The 14,881-nt window shown below is 39.7% G+C and overlaps 1 protein-coding gene across 16 annotated transcripts in view; it reads right to left on the bottom strand.

Moving 5' to 3' along the window:
* Positions 1–14,881, bottom strand: part of PRRC2C (proline rich coiled-coil 2C) — a 76,406-nt gene that overhangs the window by 19,157 nt on the left and 42,368 nt on the right. For 11 of the 16 annotated variants that reach the window (XM_075508025.1, XM_075508032.1, XM_075508030.1 and 8 more), the window contains 7 exons: positions 14,122–14,276; positions 13,302–13,632; positions 12,722–12,807; positions 11,555–11,743; positions 8,551–8,802; positions 3,250–3,339; positions 1,515–1,616 (listed from right to left, as the gene is read on the bottom strand). In XM_075508025.1, the coding sequence (XP_075364140.1) occupies positions 1,515–1,616; positions 3,250–3,339; positions 8,551–8,802; positions 11,555–11,743; positions 12,722–12,807; positions 13,302–13,632; positions 14,122–14,276 (1,205 nt within the window). The remainder of the gene's footprint in view (positions 1–1,514; positions 1,617–3,249; positions 3,340–8,550; positions 8,803–11,554; positions 11,744–12,721; positions 12,808–13,301; positions 13,633–14,121; positions 14,277–14,881) is intronic. The other 5 variants (XM_075508038.1, XM_075508039.1, XM_075508033.1 and 2 more) reach the window with 4 other exon arrangements.

The following is a 14,881-nucleotide window of genomic DNA, read 5'->3' as shown; positions in this document are numbered from 1 at the left end:
AGGTAGAGCTCCAGTGGCTGGAATAGAGAAATTAGAGACAAAACTGCTTCCAAATGCCTTTCCATTCAGATTTTGGTCAGTGTTCTTCTAGGTAGCCTCAAAATATGGATCTTCGACATATTTTGCTGGCACACATCCAAGATCTATCATCCACTGAGAAGCAATCAAGTCACCAACAGCAGAACAGCAGAAAAAGAAATCACAGGATGAATGACACAAACACTGCAGTTTGCTCTACAACTGAGCAGTATCACATGTCTTTGCAGCATCATGCTATAGTAACATTCCTACCTGTATTACACGTGAATCAGATATCCAGCTGCTAAACAGTTAGAAACTGCTATTTTAGAAAAATGCTTTCAGGCGCCAGAAAGTCAGATTATGGTAATTTATGACAAAAGAATGCAATAGAAAACCAGATTTTTGTTAAATCACTTGCCCCTCTCCAACCCTCTCCCCATTTTTGTTGGTCTATTGTTTTAAAGTGATGTTACATTTTTTTTCAGGAAATAAAGTGTTAACAAAAGAAAAGCAAAGATTCAACAAGAGATCATTAATAACTATCATCTGTAGAGAACACAAGCAAGCAGCTGTCAAACCATGCCAGCGAGACGCAAGTCTCACTGGGATTGACAAGCAAGTTTCTCCATAGTGTTAGTTCTGCATCCAATCCCTAGTTTCATTTCTTCTTTTAAAAATTTAGAGAAACTAAGTTCAAACATCACTCTTCCTTAATACTGGAAGCAGCAACAATATTTCCACTGGTTCAGTCACAATCACAAACCAGATCTAGGACACCAAAAAAAAACCAAAACCCAAAAACTTCTAAAGATACAGCAGCAAAGCTAGAGCCCAACTCTATGTTAGTGAGTTATACAATGCACACAGTCCAAAATCCAACAAAATGGGAAAACACCATTCAAAATATTCTACACACCTGCTCTACACTGGAGAGCAGAAAACAACAGAACATTTATAACACAACAAAACACATTCTGACTAGCTGATCAAACCTGCCCTTCGTACACACCAACACACCACCTACATTTCATTATTCAGAACTTTAGCCATCCAACTCAAAACCACGTTATCACTGCACCAAAATCTTACAGCTAAGAAGAAATCAAGCTCGGCTTACCAAGCAACTCCTTACAGCCTTTAATACCAAACCGTGTACCTTACTTTAAGCTAAACTCTCAAAAAACCTCAGTCAGATTCTGATGGTTTGTCATGAACACTATGGTACAATGCTAAAACTCTAGAATCTTTTTTTTCAGGGCAGTGGGAGCCAAGATTGGTTGAGATGCCAAGTGTTAATGCAAAACGGGGTTAGAGATTTATAATTTAAATGCATCCTTTGATAGAGTCTTGAGTTTCAGCCATCCGTTTATATGCAAAAGCAGTTCAGCAGAGGAAACAAAGGAAGGCTCTAAAAAAAGGTTCACCAGCAAGTTCTCCATTAACTTTTTCCCCTGCATGCAAGAAAACAACCCTTAGAGGGATGTGGTACATACCTTGAGGGTGAGGTCGACGGTAGCGGGAGAAACTGGAGTTAGGCTGGAGCTCTGTTGTAGAGTCTCCCTCCTAGGGAGGGGAAGGGTGTGGGGCAGGGGCACCTGAAAGGCAGGCAACACACATCACATTCTAACTACGTCTACTACAAAAGCCCCAGAAAAGCAAAGCTCAAGCTTTATTAAGTGAGCTACAATTTCTCCAAGGCTTGAGCATTTGGCAGGGAGATTTTGATAAAATAAGGTGAAAATTTGGTAGGCGGGGAAAGGCAGGTGCTGAGATGCTTCTCATCTCTCTTTAAGAGGCTGAAGACTAAGGTTCTAAAGTGTCCATGTCTTCTGCATAAACAAATACCAATTTTCTGCTTTGGGACTTACTTTAAAGTACCATTTCAGTTTACTGATATGCAAAAATTCTTCCCAAGCCAAGTTTGGCCCCTTTTGTACCAAAACAGTACATGGGGCTTCGTGACCTTGAGTTCTGAGATGCAGTTTCTGAAAAGAGGAAGCTATAAACCTCCGAAGTCACAGGACCATGAAACAAACCAAAACAGATTTGCCATCCAATAAATGAATTCAGTTATCTTCTCTTCCAAAAGATGAAAGATGTGAAACTTAAGGAAATAAACTTGACATAATGCTATTGCTATCTTTGCCTAAGAAAACACTGATGGATTTCCTAGTTTTAAATGAAATGCATCAAAAATACTGCAGTGGCCATTCTACTACTTCTGACCATTTCTTTCTCCATTCGGAGCACAGCTAATGGACTTCCACTGGATGAGATATGGCTAATCCAAAAGACAGAGGAGATACTGAAGCTCTGAAGCAGGTGATAGCACAGACATTAACATAACATCATTAACACGAAAGTCTTCCACACTAACCACCAAAGGCACAAACCACACCACCACCAGAAAATCCAGCAGAAGAATAAGTTCAACCAGTATTGCTTCAAAACTGCATTAAAGGATGCTGCAGTAAGCTGAAAAGTATTTCTTAGATGGAATTCGCAAGACATCTTCATAAATTATTCCTTTCTCCCGCAATCAACAAGTGACTCAACTCTGAGCTAATTCTATTCTGCTACTCAAACAAAAACAGTAAGATCCAAGTTCCCAACCTGACATCCCAGCACACTCAAGACAAACTTGACTTCGCTACAAGTCACAACCCAGCTGGTCCTCTCAATTGCTACACCACACTCACACAGCCAGAATCACTTGGCTTTGAGGACTACAAACATCTCATCTCCATAGCAGCTGAACAACTTAAAGCCTGCTGTCTGCCTTCAGAAACCATTAAGCTGCTCCCTTTATGTGCAGTTGCTGTGATTTCAGGTACAGTTCAAAATTGCTTTGTTTGTAAAAGCCTTTCTTCAAACTCACCTACAAAGCTTTGCTACTGGTACCAGGTTCAAGTCCCAACTGCTCTGAGAGCACAGTCCCTCATTATGCCTGTCTTTGGTTTTTTAGAATTGTCCCTAGAAACAACTTCTCCACTTTCTGTGCTCTTTAGCTCATTGTGGCTGTTCAAAAGACAAGAAAATACCTGAAGAATTCCAGAACAGATACTAATCAAACCAATCGTCCTTCAGAGTAAGATTACTAATGCACAACTAGTTAACATGAAAGAAACCCTAGTGACTTGTTTACTCAAGGCACTGTTTTGTGCTTTAAAGAAGTGTGAAAATATTTTCTTGTCTTCAAAGTCAAGACGATCACTGCAATAGACTTACGTTCGTCACCAAAGTCTCCTCCATTTTTGTACTGCTAGTAGCCACTGTGTTAGGATGAGAAGAAGGTGTAGTGTAGTCTGTTACAGACTCCTGTGAAGAAAAATAATTCCATTAAAATATCTCCCTTACCTAAATTAGATTTAAATTTCTTGGACAGATGTCAGCCTTTCTAAAGGAGGAGTTCACCAAGCAACAGAAGACTAGAATTTCACACCAGTTTTTTCTTAGAAGGCATGTCCAGCAATCCTTGCTGCTGAATTGCTGCTGAGGTCAGAAGAATTCTTGGGAGATTACAGTTTGCCTCATGACCTCACAACGTACATCTGGAGACACGTCAAAATACAGTCTGTAAAGCAAGAATATGCAGAGCGATGTACTGCCTGGGCACTAGACATATTGAACTGTGGTGGCGTAGCCAATTATCATTTGTCACCCAAGATGCTTTAGCCACCTGTGGGCACTTTTAGCCTATTTAAAAAGTAAAATATATTAGCTGAAAGCTTTCTGTAGCTTTAAATAAACACAGAAATTTTTTGGGTAAACCTATGACAAGGCAGGCCCTCCAGATTAAAAAGAACACATAGGGATGGTTGCAATTTGCAAAACACTTCTCTTTCCTCTAAGTCTTATCTCTGAAAGTCACAAGACTCAGTTTCTCTGGATGGTGAAGTCTACCTCCTGATTTCTGCACTGGACAGTGATTTCAAGGAAGAAAAGGGCTGAAGTTTCCAGTCTACCCAGAGGCTTTCCTTGAAGCTTATTTTTTACAGTTAAGTGGACTTTAATGTGCTCAATGAGCAAGGTCCACTTTCATGGACCTAGCTGTACCCAGTGACTATTGCAGTTGTAGGTATAAACTGCCTGATGAAAGCGTCTCATTGATAACACTGACAGCTCTCTAGAGAGTGACCTACAATGAACAAAAAAGGCACTGGTACTTCTGTGAAGCCATGTTGAGCACTGTTTTTTAGTTCTTGTCACTGGATATCTGCTGCGTGTATTCTGGACAGGCAAACATGTTATCAGAACATGACCCAGAGACCATGTCAGTCAAACTGCGTGACCCTGAATTAGCCAAGATCCACTCTCTAGCAAGCACTGCAAACTCCAAAGTTTTACATGTCTGAAGCCCAGAAAAGGCTCTATCATTTTTACAGATCCAAACACCAAGAAGGAACTGAAGGACAAATTAGCAGCAGGACTGTTGATGAGTGCCTGGACTTGCCAACACATCATGATTTTGAAGGCACGAACTACATAATGCTTGTTTAATGGCATCCAACCAGTATGATAAGCTATTAGAAAAGTGCACACTCAATTTACTCCTCAAGCCTATGGCAATGTCTCCTAAAAAAGTAATTAAAGCATCAAGATACTAACTGGCAAGTAACAAAGACTCTTCCTTAAAAGGATGACCTCATTTTGGTAAAAGAGTAGGACAACAAGCTAAACCATAATGGGGTGAGAGAGGACACAATGCGCACATTGACTTATTTTTGTATTTATGAAGAAATCAGAGAAAACTATTTTCTCCATTTAGTTATTTCCTTTACTTGTTAAACTGGTGAAATATGAGATATATCCTGTTTCCCACAATCCAAACCACCAAACTGCACACTGCACATTTATATTTGATTCCAATAGGCAACCTTAATTTGGGTAGAACAAGGCAAGCACACAAGGCTGCTTTAATCACAAGGTCCTTCTCATGAAGTAATTAACTGGCTTCTTGTTTTTTTAAGATGCTTTACTGCACAAGCAAGAGGAAGTTTTTAATGTAACATTATTAAAACTCCTTCAAGGTTTGGATGCAAATTTTACAGGGTCTCAGCACTAAAATTCCTTACAAAAGAAGTCAGATCAAGACTATTGCTAAGCTTTCTCACTTTGGAAACTTACAGCACAAAAATGCGTTTTCGCTAGAATTAAAACCAAACCACCATATCAACTCTGATGCCCCTAGAAGTATATGCGCAATACTGAACCATGCTACAAGGATGAGTTACATGCTGAGTTACATGCTGAACATGCAGATAAGACAATGCTTTAGCCATAAGAACACCACTCCATAAGCTGTAGATTAACCACCATCCTTCATTTACTGGTACATTAAGTCTAGGAGTCTCTGTTAGATATGGCTTATCACCATAAGCTTTTGTAATTCAATTAAAGTGATTCTCCTGTACAACTGTTTTACTGAAGAAACCAACTGATTATTTCATTATAAACTAGTAACAGTAATAACAGCAAGAGCAAAAAGCTGTACATGCTTTTTTGGAGTTATCTACAAGTTTTTTAGACCTGAAGAAAAAGAACAGGCAAACTTTTTATAACTACCTACTGTGCCCAAAAAGAAGAGATCACAAAACCTGAAGTGACTTTATGAACTAAAGGACAAGGCAGACCTCAGAGCTGACCTTGCTGAGGATCAGGGTACTATATGGGATTAATTAACTATTGTGATTTTTTTCCTGATTTACGTAAATCACTCGAACCAGAGAGCTTGTCAGATACTGAAAATTTATTCTCAAGTACAGGCTGTGTCCTTTCAGACATCATCTCTGTAACACATAGCTATTACCAACTACCTGTGCAAACATTTCATTGCCATGTCCACAACCAGGTATTGATCGTTCCTGTGATTTGAAAGCTTCAAAGCTTTAGACGTGGTAGGGTGGGGAAAGGCAAGGGGTAAAAGGTGTCTTACCCGATTCAGAGACTTACACCATCAGATTGCCTTTACTCCAAAAATACTGCAAAACCCAAGAGAAACAGCTGCAATTGCTTCAGAGCATCATGCTTACATTCTGAATTTAAACATCTCACCAGTACGAGTTGATTTATAGTTATTCAGTTTCTCAGGTAAAACAGTCTTGTATGATTAAATACACATGCTCTTAAGATGCTTGTTTTGGGATGGATGGGGTACTCTTATAAAGCTTCTGCTTCTGAAGGAGGACAGCTGGCTTGACTTTTACAGACATTTAAATCACCAAATACACTAAAGAAAGTGTGCCTTCCTGGAAGCTGAGCAGTAGTCTCTGAGAAGGATGTTAAAGAGTGTCAAAAGAGAAATAATTTAGGTTTGCTAAAACTTCAACACCTGACATTCAAACAACAGATTAAAGATGTCATCACTTTTTCCCTCACTAATGAGCAATGGAAGGAGTGCGAAGACAAGAGAAAGCAGTTGCAATACAAATCAGTATAGAAACGCCAGGGCCAGAGCAGTATTTGAAGCCATTTTAAAAGCCACTTTAAAAAGTAGCAAGACTGGTTTATTCCTGCAAAATCTAGATGAAGCTTATCTTCTCCAATAAATCTGCAGGTTGTCGGTTCAACTTCCGTAGAATTAAATATGAAATACAACCACCCCTTTCCTAGAAAACTTACCGACGCCCCAGGAACTACTCATGACAAAGGAATTCAAAAGCAAACCTGGAACTGTTGAGACAGGAATATTTAGGCCTATTATTAAATGCTTCTATTAGCAACCACTTAATGAGGAAATTATTGGGAATTTTCATATCCAGCACAAACTGGAAAGTTTCCTTTCACTCTGGTCTTCCCTCCAGAAGAGAGAAGCTTGGCGCTTTAATACTGCAGCAGTTCTAAGAACCTCGGCAACCCATGTTTAACGAAGGCCAGAAAGGCACAAAATCCAGACCTCATACTTTAAAAATGCAATTGTAGAGAGGAATTATCCTGATTTCAGCAGAGCTACTCGATATTGAGTTAGCCTGGAGTAATCAACAAAGATATGTCTCCTATTCTGTAGATGGTTTAGAAGAAGCATCTCCTTCTCTTGAGCTCTGGCCACAGGAGCTTGAACAAGACAGTGAGAAAACACGTGACACACATACGAACAGCCTTCTTACCAAATACTTGAGCAAGCTGGTGTTTACGGCTCTACACTTCTGATTCTACATACAAGAAGGGCACTTTATCCATTTCTGGTATCAGCATAAACCATTCATGTCTACTTACAAGATGGAAACTGCCAGGAAGGATGAAAAATCCCAGCACTGAACTTTCTTATGTGTTTGCCATTCCACTCAAAAATCAAGTTTGCAGCTACCATGTCGGACACAAATATCCTCCTTAACACTTGCTCTGTAACAAGACTTGAGATAGCATCTTCTGCTTGCATGACACCTTGGCAAAAAACTGCCAAAATTGTGTCCGTCTCCCCCCCCCCCCCCCCCAAGCTGCATGTGACAAAGATAAATTGTGAGTGATCTGCATTTCAGATTCTTCAACTATTAATGTAAGTTTTTGCAGAGGATTGGTTTTCCTAAATGGCATCAGAAAATTTCTGCTTAAGACTAGGAAAAGACAGATTAAGACAGCATGCAACAAACTTGAGTCTAAACTCATAAAACTGCTTTACAAACGTACAGGAAGCATTCTTCCTTTACCAAAGCAGGCGTAACTATGAACTAGTAGCTACTCAAACTGCATGGTATCTTTACATTTGAGACATGACAACGATAGTTCTTGCTCAAGACACAATGCTACCATAGTGAAGGCAGTGCCCACACAGGTCCTTAGGCAAAAGGAGAGCACCTCTGTGGATGTTTTTCAACCAGTGCTATCAATGCACCACAGCTAAGAACTGAGCTGTAGAACAATGAATCCCAACAGCAAGTCACTATCTCACAGTTAAGCAGTTATAGAGAAGTCAGGGGAGTTCCATGCAGACAACTATGATGAGTCCTCAACACCCTGAAGGAGTTCTGCAAGGGATACCTTGACAATATCCAAGCCAACAGGAGCTGACATACAGACCCTTCAGGTAAACTGAACAAGCCTTATCCAATGCTTTAGCATATTCATGGTTTAGAGGTCTCTTTCTTCACAGAACAGCACTTAATTCACAGCTTCAGGTCATCCATGCACTCAACCAACGATCGCGCACGCTACTTCACTCCAGTTCTCTGCTGAAAGTCAAGCACTCGTCTTGCATATACCACATATATCTGAGTTTACAGAATCTGCCTATACCAGGCTCCAGTGCCACTCTCCACAGCAAGGCTCAGGACAGAGTTTTCACATTCATAAGGCACCAAAAAGTTTAAAACTTTCCAAGCTGTTCTCTGTACAGGGGTATGACAAACAGCATGTCTCCGTACCACTTCTGGAGAAGTCTTTAATTCAAGCAGTACCGATACGTTTCATATCTGCTATTCAGTAGGCTCTGCTGTCCAGGTAACTACCACCAGCAGGCAACCAAGTGTCAATTACATCATTGTAACAATATTTTACATATAGTGCTCAGTAATTTGTCAATATTTTTCTTACCTTTGTGTTTGTTCCAAACTCTGGAGCAGATACAGATATCATCGTTCCTATTTCCGTGCTCAGTTCACTTGCTGCTTTGGTTTCCTTTGTAGTGACAGGTTCTGGACTTCTGACAGAGGTGGGAGGTGGCTTCTCCTGTCCCTCAGGCTCTCCCTGTTGGGCATCCTTCACCTTCCTGTTCTTTAAAGAACGCTCTTTCCCAATAGGACCAGGTTTATACTCTTTGTTTTCTACTGGACTCAAGTCTGGAAGCTAAGTTAGTGTTAACTTGTCAGTTATGTCTTCCCCCCCATGTCCTATCCCACAAGAATATTCTAACATGCTTAAAATAATTTTGTTTAAATCTAACAAAGCTTTCCTGAAGGGTAAGCATTTTCTAACAGATAAATCATTTGCGACTAAGTTAGCTATACATGAATGAAATGCATTCATTTTGAACATTAGGAATCTAAACCATTATTTTCAAGCAATACATGTTTTGTGTGAAGTGGTACAAGTTCAACAAAAATAAGATCTAGTTAAAACCTACAGAAGAAAGGCAGCTTGACTCTCCTTACAAGAAAAGCACAAAAAAGTATAGAAGCCACAAGACTTCGTATACATACAGGTTATTTTAATTTTCAGAGAATCAGGATTTTACAGGGCCCCAGGAAACTACAACAGAAGACTACCTTCATTTGAAGATATCTTGATGTATGGATGTTGGCAGCATTATTCCCTAGGAATTGAGCACTAAGGGGACATCCAGAAAAAATAAAAACACCTACGCACAAGTGTTGCCTTATATTGCAGACACCATGGCTGGAATAACTGCTGCAATTCAGTAATTCCTTTTTGTACAGCTGAATTAAAGTAGAATGAAGGGCCTCAGGGAACCCGAATGCTCTGCTGTTTAAGTACCCACATCCTTTCTGGCTGAGACTATTCAGCCCATTTCACTACAGAGCAGCAAAAAAATTCCTTAAAGGCAGTCCTTAAAATCCTATTCCTTAAGCTTTGATAGTGGAAAGACAGAAGCTGCTGGTATTGTCTCTATAAATACAAGCCAGCTGTTTCAGGAGTAGATAAGGACTCTGTACAATACAATGCCTTTGGGCTTTGGAGTTTCCCAAAGGTATCTGGTACCCTCAGGAGACCAACAGAGACTAGCTTTCAGAGGGAAGGGAGAAAATAACAGTAGAAGCAGATGCCTGAGCTCTGCAATGCATCAATTGGGAATATCAGACCCACCTCACCCCAAATATTTTTTGCTCTAACAGTTTACAGAGGTAGAAATTCCTCCAGACACTTTAAGGTCACACTTGGAAAGGTAAATTGCTTTTTTCCAAGTATGGTCCCTCTTACGTTGCCCGTATTAGTTCAACAATACTAACCTCCAATCCTGAACATAAGTTTGTATTTAGGCTTCATAGCAAACAATATCACCATGGGGGTGGTGGGTGTGTAGGAATTTTTTGTTTGTTGGCATTTTTTTGTCATCAAGACAGTTAAAGGATTACAGCCCTCTCATTCAGAAGAGCGCACAAAAATGTTAATCTCTAATGAATTTACCATTTAGTCACACATTTGTCTTTCAAAAAAAATCTACAGGAGTCTTGACAGCTACAACCAAGCAGAAAAAAAAGGAACTTTCTATACAGTGTAAAGTAGACTCTCTATATATTTATTTAACTTTGGAGTTCAGCATCTTTAAATTACTTCATGGGGGCAGTTTTAGGCATGCTGCTAGTATACCTGAGATACGGGTTTTGAATGTGCTGGGTTACTACAGTTCACCAGCAGTATTAACTACTGCATAATTCTCTGCTGGATGGGTTTTATATTTTGCAATAAAAACCATGAACTGCAGCATACCCACCGAGTGTCTCATGTAGCAGAAGTTAAATTCATTCTACGTGTGACTGTACTTTTTTTGGAAAAAAAACCCCAAACACAAACAAAGAAACACCCGGTCTTCTAGAAAGATAAAAGGGCTTTAATTACATCAGGACCACTGCCAAATCTCAGACATCAAGAGGGACTGAAACAGCTGGTTCTGCAAGTCACCAGCCAAGTTTATCTGCTATAACCATCTCTTTCTGAAAGCAAGAAGCTGGTGCTGAGTGCTAGCAATGCACAGATAAGTATGCATTGGAGGTGGAAATAACAGGAAACTACATTTCATCAACATGAAAGATCACCAAGTGTAATCTAAATGACAGGAGGAGAAAGTATTACTCCTTATGAGTGGTAACAATGGATATACAAGATGATGATGATTAAACGGAGCCCCTAAATCTCTGGAGGGCAAGCGATAACACTTTTTTTTTTAAATTGAGGTAAGTTTGATTACTTATCCAGTCTTCCTAGATTAGTTGCAAAAAAATTAATTATCCAGACATCTGTGCATTTGAATTTGAGACTTCAAATCAGTGGCTCTAACATTCCTCCCTTTCCTCAAAACACTTCTTTTCCTGCAACTTGATGTATTACTCATCTTGGTAATCTGGCTACAAAACTAAGTAGGGCACCATGCATCATTTAGAGGGGGGCAAGACAGGCATGGTGGCAGGAAGAACTACTGAAACTGGAGATACAGCCAGGGCAGAAACAGAATGCCTGCTTCAAAACAGCTCTTAAAGCCTGAGCAAAGTAAGCTCGAGAGAAAACCAAAACCCCCAAACTAGAAAACAAAACCAAAACACTACCACATCCATAGTCTCCCAACAAAGCTATCGCAAATCCATAATCCCATCCCTGCTCCAGCCACATCCCTTACTCCAAACACAGAACAAATGGACAGACTCTGCTGGGCTAGGATGCTGTTTACTTACACTTGCTTCTTGAACTGAATTCCCCATCTTCTCTCCAAGAACCAACTTGTTGATTTTTTTAGGAAATACAAGAGGGGAATGCAATTTTTCTAGGTCTGGTCGTAACTTAATGATTATTCCATTATTTGTAACCTTTTTTTGGCTGAACGTCTTTAAGTTTAAAAGTTTGTACTGAAGATACGACCTTTTACCTTTTGTGCTTTGATGGGTCCAGCCCGAGGCTGTTTCTGTCTTTGCTCTTTCGGTTCTGGTAGCTTGTCAGTGGACTTCTCAGAAAGTACAGGGCCAACTTCATTGTCACTGCCACTGGAAGCTGGGGCTCCAAACTGAATAGTTTCTATACCAAGATCGACTCCACCTTCTTGCCCAGGCTTCGTCCCCTAGTTAGAAGGCAAACATTTAACACATTTCAAAAGATTTCTACATCAATACAATGCCACTGGTTCACAAAAGAGCACAAAATACGCTCAGCTGAAAACCACTAAAAGGGTACTTTTACCTTCTCCCAGCAAAAGCATTATTTATGACTGCAACAGATTTGCAAGAGTAAACAATATATGAACGTACACTTCCTGCTCCTCAAGTTCCTACTGTTTATACAAGCTCAAGAGTAAGAAAAAAAAAAGCAGTGAAGAAATACATAAACAAGATCAAGATTATGAACTGGTAGAGAAGGGGGAGAGGGACAAGTGCAATATCAAAATGTCCAGATTCAGGTTCACAACATTCTCCTGAAAGTTCAAAAATTAATGTTCAATTCAAGAAGAATAAGACATTAAAAAATATTTCCAGATCTCTTTACACAGTTAAAATGGTCTCCTAAGAGAGTTATGTCACATTCTTACAGTTTAAAACAATAAAGTCAAGACCAGAAAAGCCCAAGAAAACAAAATCACAGGACTTCAAAGATAAAATTTAGGGCTATGCAAATTACATGGGATAAGTAGAGCTAATATAGTTAGAAAGCATCTACTCCTTTTTGTATCTCTGATTTGAGACACAAAAAACCACTTAGTTCCCTGGAGACATCCTGTTTCTGTCTACATTACTGAACTGTACACAAGTGTTCACATGCAAACTAGGCAATATTTTTACTTAAAAAATGCAGTGAACGACAGCTATCAATAGAATCTGTGAACGGCTGAGACTTTATTAAAATAACAGTTTTTCCATGCTGCAATCATAAAAGCATTAGCCTGTATCCTGTGTTTCTGTACTACCTCCTGACTTCATGGAGATACATTCTACACATACTAGTTTAACTGTGTGCACGCCTGTATCAATGGATAACCCAGTCCCAAAGAGGTATAATTTGGGCAAGCTTCACATACAGCTACTCTTCTTCCCTTCATTCTTACCTCTGGAGATGTAGCTGAACCAAAAGATGTCAAAGGCTTGTTCCAAGCACTGACTGAAGGTGGCTGAGGTGGGCTAATGGGTCCCACTGACAATTAAGAAAAGAGAGTTAAAAAAAAAAACAAACCCCAATGTTGCCAAATGCATTTGACTAAAGTTATCAATTGACTGAGAATTAACTTACAGACATCTTGATTAAATAAGCTCTGGTTAAGAAATTGTTAACCTATTCAGCAGTTAACAATATGCTACCTATTTAGTTGCTCTCAAGTGGGGCAATCACCATGTTTGGAAGCATGACCAAGCCCAGGAAAACAGATTTCTGAGGGGAGTGACAGCTGCTCATTCATAGTGAATGAAGAACATGACAACAACGTAAACCACTGAGTAAGATCATACTGCAAAAATCTCTTTTCCGAGATATTCATAGGTTACAACACTGCACTTGGGAATGCTGTCCTCTGCTCCCTGTGCAAAATACATTTGCAGGTAGAAGTGAGACATTAACAGAGAGAGCTGGCAATCAACATTCTCTAATTACAATGCTTGCCCCCCGCCCCAAATCCAAAAGACACCACTTACATTTTTTGGAAATATCATTTAGAACTGCTGTAGGAGGCACCTTGTTTTCCCATAATTCAGTTCCTAGACCATTGTGAGCCGGGGTGTTTTGCAGAACTTTGCCTGACACCGTGTATTCTGTGTTGGCTGTCCCTCCTGCAGCCTGGTTTTGTGGCTGAGCAGAAGCCTGTGGCTGACCTGGAGTCTGCGTTGTACATGGAGGCTGTGCCTGAGCTTGTGCCTGCTGTGCAGCTGCGGCTGCCGCCTGTTGCTGCTGCTTTTTGGCAAATCTGGGTGGGAGCTTGGAATTCTGACCTCGGCCTTTTTCGCTTGATCCTTTTTTGGTCCAAACCTGTAAGCGGAAGCCAATTTTGTTCTTACAGCTGATCCTCTGTATGGACAACCAATTGTGTACAATGGTTGTACATTGTACATTGTGTAGCAGCAAATGTACGTTGTGTAGCAGCAAAAAGCAATCTGATTAACCCTGTCTTAAAGAAGTTTTTTTTTTTTTTTAGGGGTATTTAACTACAGGAACAATGATTTCTCATCCATTTTCCTCTTGGAATCACCTTTTATACAAGCAATAGTATAAATCTTTGTCACAGTATGAAAAATGGTGGTTTTAGTTTGCCAGTTCCATCTGCCTGACAGTGCCCAATCAGGAAACACAGAATCCTAAGATGACTAAGTGAAAATTAATTTACTAATTCTGAACAACTTAATACAACTATCTAGTTATATTTATAAAGTCAAAATATAGCTTATTTGGAAGGAAGATTCTGCATACATTCCCAGTACTGCAAGGAGCTCTTTCCCACTATAAATGCTGGTCTTGTACCTGCACTGTTTGTTCCTCCTTCTTTCTACGCTCTTCATCTTGCAAGCGTTTTTGTTGCTTCTTAGACACCACTTCTGTGAAACCATCATCATTCAAGTTAGATTGGGAGTCTTCAACTACTGTCACTTCAGGGTGATCATCAATGATCACAACACCTATAGAAAAAGGAAAGGTATAGATGCTGCTGTTTTAACAGCTTCAGATGCAGCACACCAAGCCAAAATCTGTTTTAGAGTGGAAGCAATTTCCCTACAGACACAGATGGTGGCCCTGATTAAAGGTAAGCTTCTGCTTGCCAAGTGATTTGCTGTTGAGTTTGTAGACAAGGAGTTAATCTTGAAGAAATGAAAAACTGGAGGTTCCTGTACCAGACTCTCCAGGAAATAAGAACCAAAACATAATTATGAACAGCCTTACTGAATATTAGCTGCAGGCTTATCAGTGATATCCACTGCCTTTGCTTATGAAGGTTAAGCAAATTATTAGCGTGTGGTGGAAAATGGTCTGAATGACAGAGTTAAGATTAGGTGATAGAACAAAATTGTTCTTATCTATACATAAAACCACACAATGATATTTGCCACCTTTTAGAGGCACACAGGTTAATTAGATGTGACAAAGGTAGCAATACTCAAGTACACAATTATTCTGGTGTTTAAAAAAATCACCTTTCCTCTTTTGTAAATTTTCAAACATCTAGCTCTATATGCAGCAAATCTAGCAGGATTACAAATTCTTGTTAGCATATTAACAATACATA

This window comes from Mycteria americana, chromosome 7 (genome assembly GCF_035582795.1).
Source record: "Mycteria americana isolate JAX WOST 10 ecotype Jacksonville Zoo and Gardens chromosome 7, USCA_MyAme_1.0, whole genome shotgun sequence".
In the NCBI taxonomy this organism is placed as follows: Eukaryota; Metazoa; Chordata; class Aves; order Ciconiiformes; family Ciconiidae; genus Mycteria; species Mycteria americana.
The sequence above is the reverse complement of the archived record's forward strand: the minus strand, read 5'-3'. Positions and strand labels throughout refer to the sequence as shown.